This window comes from Notothenia coriiceps, unplaced genomic scaffold (assembly GCF_000735185.1).
Source record: "Notothenia coriiceps isolate Sejong01 unplaced genomic scaffold, NC01 NC01_scaffold00006140, whole genome shotgun sequence".
NCBI classification, from domain to species: domain Eukaryota; kingdom Metazoa; phylum Chordata; class Actinopteri; order Perciformes; family Nototheniidae; genus Notothenia; species Notothenia coriiceps.
In genome coordinates, this window is record NW_011338841.1 from 140,870 (window position 1) to 147,341 (window position 6,472).

Genomic DNA, 6,472 nt, shown 5'->3' on the forward strand with positions numbered 1-6,472 from the left:
TTATAAAGGTAAGCACCAACAATTGTAAGTTATCTCAGAATAAGTCTGCGATCAGATTCGTTCATAAACGAAAGCCACAGCACCAGTAATATGTTTAACAACTGCCCAATCCTGTCTAATCAGGAGACGAGATATAGTCCTGACACACTAACCATCCACGCGTAACTCCAATCAGCATCCAACAAACATGTAGAAACCTATGCACGACCCTTCTCGACTCTCACCTCCCAGACAGCACCACAAACCCCCGCAACAAAGTTATCACCACCTCCTTCCATCAATAAGAGGTTACGTGCATGATATATAATGGAGAATAAAGTGACCTAAAACAGAACCTTGTGGTACACCATTAGAAATGTTTACCCACTCAGAAGACAGCCCATCAAAATGAAAACATTGGGACCTTTCAGAAGAGGTAGTTCACAAACCACCCACTGCATGGCTGGATATGCCAATACTGGAGTAGCCATCTGCTTTAAGATGTGATCTCAACGGTGGGTCAACACGCTTTGGAAAGGTCAATAAACAGAGCGGGCACAACTCTGCTTTTATCTATCTCAAATACTAGAATGTCATTCACCACTTTCATTGTGCAGTGTGGTGCTTACTGTTTCTTCTGAAGCCTGACTGATGTTTGACAGGATATCATTTTTACATAAAAATCCTTACTTGCTCACTCACTAGTCGTTCGAGTACTTTAAGCCAGAACTGGACAATTTAGAGATTGCCTATAGTTATCTAAAATAGTTGCCTCCCCTCCTTTCAGTAAAGCAAGACATAAGCAGAACTTCCATAATTTGGAATTGTATTTGTCTGAGGGAGATGTAAAAAAGAGAAGTAAGAGATGGAGCAATAAAATTGGCAGCTAGTCTTTAAAAGAAGGGTTCTACGTTGTCCGGTGCCAGCCGTTTCCTAGGATCTAACTTGGATAATGCTTCATGAACAACCACCACAGTAAAAGGAGTAAAACTGAAGGGTTTTCCAGACGCACATTGTTCAGAGTCAGGATTGGAGTGTTCAGCACCAGAAGCAGAAGGCACAGTCCAGCTGACAGAATCAAACAGAGTAGGCACACAAGACAACAAAATGCTTATTAAGAAGCAATTTAGCATAGTCAGCCCTGTCCTGATATAATGCCAGAATACGTGGTGAGGGCACAGAGGTAGCTCATTTGGGATATTCAGCAAGTGGAAATCGTATTTTATGGCTTCAAAAAAATTTCCTAAGGAATTATTTACATTTTCGTGGTAAAACTGACAAATAGTAGCTTGACTGCCTAAAGGCGTAGGCCATTCTAACCTCTCAGAGCCTGAATTTCCTAGCCTTTGCCGCAGGCATCTGTTTCTCTCATGAAAGGAGACTGGACAGTTCAGTCAGAAAAACCAACGGATTTTCTCGTCCCCCTTCAGCTCAACTTTTATTTTAAGCAGAGTGCATGTCTATCCTATAATTTCCATAAAACCAAGATAAAAATATGACGCAATGCAGTTCTATATGCAGCACACAGATCGATTTAACCGCAATCAAAATCAAACAGTCATTGTACAAAACCTCTGGCTCGCACAAAGTGTTTTTTTGTCCTTTTTGTAGGATGAATACGAGGTTTAACCTTTTGGACTAGTGTCCCTAATTGTGGGCTATGCAACACAGTGGTCATTCACATCATTAGCCAAATACTCCAACAGAAGAGTATTCTATGTGGAACATTTGTTAAAAATGAGATCAATTAAGGAGGATTTATTTGGGGAACTTTAATATTTGGCGGCGAGTAGGACTATCTATAATCTGAGTAATATTCAAAGAGGTACACAGGTTTTTAAAATCCTCTGACACAGAAGTTAACCAGTCCCAATTAAAATCACCAAGCAGCACTATTTCCTTGTAGGCAAGTTGAGATAAAAGTTTTGCCAATGAAGATAAAGAGTCCTTGTCAGCTGAGGGGAGTCTGTAGTAGCCCACCACCATGACCTGTTGACCCTTTGTTACTTCGATATTCACGGCTAAAAATTCTAGTTGTTTACTAATAGATTTGGAAACCATCTTGGTTACACAAAACTTATTTTTCACATAAATGGCAACGCCACCAACTTTTTTAGGACGGTCGGTGCGATATACACTATAACCATTTATGTAAATGTCAGAGGCCAAAATGGATTTATCTAGCCACGTTTCTGATAAGACAATGACATCAGCATCAGTCGAGCTTGCCCAAATACGGACAAAATCTAATTTAGGTAACAGACTGCGCACATTTAAGTGAATTAATTCCAACCCAGACCTAGAAATAAAATCAGCAGGAGTAGCTATCTGACTACTGCTACTACTGGGTGGACCAGGGTTTGGTTGCACATTCCCTGATAGTAACAATAATAAAAATACCAAGCACCTTTTTCTCTTAACCAACACACATACATTACACACAACAACAGGTGAACCCCATTTTAGTCTCATGCAGAGTTAATGAGAAATATTTGTATACCAAGGTTATAAAAGTTCAGAATTTTACATTTGTTAAACTTAATTTAATTTTGACTTTTCTAAATTTGTTTCACAAGTACTTTTTTGGAGTTTGTTTAGTTTTCTAGAAAAGTTTAGTTTTTAAACAACTATGTAGGAATGGCTATACTTTTAAATCCTTTAATTTAAAAATCAACCTGAATACTCTTTAACTAACACACTTGTCACCCTGCAAGCTCCACTGAGTTGATTAACCATGTTATACTCTACTCTCTGCGTGTTACTCTCACCTGCTGCTGGCTGGCGTAGTCAAATAAGCCCACGGTGGGTTGGGAGTCCATGGGCATCTGGGAGTTGTAGTCAAACTGAAGCGGCTCCATCACTGACTCCATTTGGTCCATGCTGACGCCCCCTTGTTCCACGCCAGAGAAGTCCTCCTGGGGCTTGGGGCCTCCTCCACCTCCCATCTGGTTCATGCCATCGGCCCCTACACCCCCGGGGCCTCCGAGATGGTCTCCCTCAGGACCAGGGACCGGCATGTTGCCTTGGGGACGACTGCAGGGGTGGGATAAGGGGAGTTAAGTTACATGTAAAAGGCTATTTGTAGGACAAGAGCTATTTCAAGTTGTGTGTGTGCCTGGGTGACGCTGAGTCGTACCAAAACTCTTTGACGTTGACGTCCAGGCCGTTCTGCACGGGCATCCCGTTGGGGTTGATGACGTCGTTGATGACATCAACTTCAACTTCTGTCAGTTCTTTCAGTTTCTCTGCTTCAAATGTTGCTTTTGGCTTCTCCCTTTTCTCCTCTTCCACCTCTACATCCCTCTGCCCCTGCGTGATGGAGAGAGACAAGAAGTAAAAGTGATTAAAACTGAATTATAGAGGTGCAAATTATCTGGCAGCGGCAGATGGCAAACACACAAAAGGAAGGAGTGGGAAGGACAGAGCTACATGGACGTGGGGAAAGATCTGTTCTTATTTTAAATCTGACAGAGGGCAGACAGTAAAAAGAAAATGACAGAAGGGTCTGACAAGGTGTAATTCTGAAGTCTAAATTGTTAAGATTAGATAAATAGTGACCTGGAAGAGAAAGAAAATAGATTATAGGAGATGATAATGTTTATTAGAGAACACACTCGAAGACTTACATAGGGTCCTTTTCGGAGACAGGAGTCCAGTTTGTCAGCGGGTGAGGAGGAGAGGACGTACTCCACCATGCTGACTCCCAGCCCCCCACTCTCAGAGCGCGGGGACATCACGGAGCCCACCCCGACTTCACCACCGCCATGGAAACCTTGCCCTGGATGACGGGACACCATGATTGGTTGAGACACGGAGTGATCTAACATGAGGATTGGGGACTGTTAAATCAAATTGATGCACGGGGGAAAGCAACTTCATAGACTTATAAACCACGAAAGTGATGGCTTCCAACACATAGGCATTATTAACAAGATCATCAGCAGGCAGCAATAATTGGTTGATAGGCATCTCAAATATGGAGATGTACTTATTTTCCCAGTTTTAGTCCTTAATAAACTTTATGTTTGTGTTATTTGGACTGAAATAAGACAGACAAGATTGCGTAATTAAGATAATCATTTGTCACCCTTTTCTGTTCTGTCAAATAATCTGCAGATTAGTCAATAACAAAAAAATATTTTTAAATGAATGAACGTTACATCCCTAAATATATTTAAAGGTGTTCTGTTTCATTTAAATTACAAATATGTTTTAAAGTTATCACACAGCACCATTTTCCACTTTAACTGTAGCAAATGTTACCCACCCAATAAATCACTATATTTGCTGAGAAAGTCTATATTTCCTCACATCAGATTTTTCTTTAGATTGTGACATCAGTAACCCAACAGCTCTGTGTACAAGCACTGCATATGAGTATATATAACTTGTGATGTAAGTTTATTTTACTGGATGTCTTTAATTGGATTTTAATAGTCAGTGTTATTATAATCCCATTGATCGGTTATAGTCCCCCGGGGTCTTGAATTTCTTTTAACTGTTATAATTTTCAGTCAATTTTTGTAATTGCTTTTCTTGCCCACAGCTGCATTAGGTGCATCTAAGTTGTTTAATTAAGGCTTCCTAAAAAAAATGATGTTATGTAATATTTTGTAGTAGTCTGTTATGCTGTATTTCTATGTGGCTCTTCAAAAGCTGTCCAAAAACATAAATATGAACAAGACTAGTTTTCTTAAACATTGGGAAGCCAGTCTGTTTCAGAATTTCAGAGATATCTCTTTAGTGCTCATCCAGAAATAACGATTAACTTTATAAGAAATATCAAATCTTAATCATCTGAAGAAAATCAGAATATGAAATTCTTTAATAATCCCAGGGGGAAATTGGCTTTCGTGACAGTAACTCCATCATAGAATGAATAAAATAAAATACAATATATTATAAGTAATAAGAATGTGCAATACAAGATAACATAAGACATATAAACATAATAATTAAAGTAATATTTCAAATAAAAAACTAAAAGTCAAGTGCCAGTGCCTGAGTTTAACAGTCTGATGGCCACATTAGTGTGATTCAACTTTGACATCCGCTTGTGAATCTGACAGGAATCCAAATATATGTTTTCTAAAACAAGATGGGGGTTGTTCTGGTGGTTTCTTGATGCTTCTTGCTGCGTTATCACAGCCACTGTATCAAACATAAGCCAGACTGTTGGATACCTGAGGCCCCCCATGCACTGTCCCTCCACTGGTCCAGAAAGATCCCTTTTGGTCCATCCTTCCCAGAGTCATCCGTCTCCCAGAACTTCTTACCAGGTAGCAGCTGCTACAGAGACGCAGGAAAGAGGCGGGAAGTAAAGACAAGGTCAAAATGGATGCACAGATATTTTTAACACACATAGCAGAATGTCCACAAAAAAATAAAAGGATCATTTGTAAAACTGGACATCGGAGCAGAACAGTTGTGTGGTGCTTTAATGTTGGTGTTAAGCTGCCAGTCCTGCATTGAATATCTGTCTGAGGTACCTTGACCCCTGACTGCACCCCAAACAAAAAATCACTGGATGAGAAAAGAGGAAGCAAAACAAAACACTACCACAATTGAAGCCTGTGTCTGAGAGAAACCATGTAACAATCTCTCTGCAGTTTCTATTATCGGTTACAGTCTGCTACATTCATGTTTTAAAAATATCCATGTTCCTGTAACGTGATCGGGGACTTCTAGCAATCGTGTTTTAATGGGGAGTTGACGTGATATGTTTGTGAACAGAATAGTCATTTCTTGGATATTTTCGTAAAAGGTTAATACATCTCATTACAGATGCATTAGAGTCCATAGCAGCCAAACAATATCCGCCCATGAGATACAAACAAACGTACTATGTTTCACAAGCCAAAAATAATTTATGGCACTGTTCCAACATTAACAGAACTAGGGTGTAGACTGAGTTTGAATGCCAACAGTCCAAACAGCTTAAATACAATTACAGAAACATGTCTCTTCAGTCTCTTCTCATCTTTCAGAGCTTTTCATTTGGGAACAACAATGCCAACACAACTCAATCCCACTCCTTTTGGCTCACAGGGCTTCCACGGAGTGACTGATTCATTTATTTTTCCTTGGTTTTCCTGTTTTTCAAGTTTGACTCTGAGCGATCTATCCTGCGTTTCTTCAGCCAGGATCCCTAAACTCAGATCAGCCATATTCACATTATGGGTTGACGTACTGCATCCAATGCTCCTTAAATTCAGTAGGTGATCTAAAGTTTAAATATCAAATAACATTGCTGACACGCCAGAGCCCAAATGCTTATCAGACGAGATATAAAGGCCATGCGTGTACGTAAGTCATCTTCTCTAGACCCAACACTACCCCGACCATCACCCCTCAGTGTTTCCCCTTCCATTGTCTTGGCGGGGCGCTGCGCCCTGCCAACGGAACCCCGCGCCCTGCCTGAAATTCAAGGTGTTTTTTTTTTTGTTTTTTTTTATTATTTAAAAAAAAATATATATATATATATATATAGCAC

General features: G+C 40.0%; 1 protein-coding gene across 1 annotated transcript in view; it reads right to left on the reverse strand.

Moving 5' to 3' along the window:
• LOC104943525 (pumilio homolog 1-like) overlaps window positions 1–5,292 on the reverse strand; it is an 18,717-nt gene extending 13,425 nt beyond the window's left edge. Inside the window, exons 1-5 of the mRNA XM_010768967.1 lie at window positions 5,163–5,292; window positions 3,606–3,799; window positions 3,116–3,288; window positions 2,728–3,012; window positions 891–1,047 (exon numbers count right to left, since the gene is read on the reverse strand). Coding sequence (XP_010767269.1) covers window positions 891–1,047; window positions 2,728–3,012; window positions 3,116–3,288; window positions 3,606–3,776 — 786 coding nt within the window. The 5' untranslated portion in view covers window positions 3,777–3,799; window positions 5,163–5,292. The remainder of the gene's footprint in view (window positions 1–890; window positions 1,048–2,727; window positions 3,013–3,115; window positions 3,289–3,605; window positions 3,800–5,162) is intronic.
• Window positions 5,293–6,472: the final 1,180 nt, after the last annotated feature.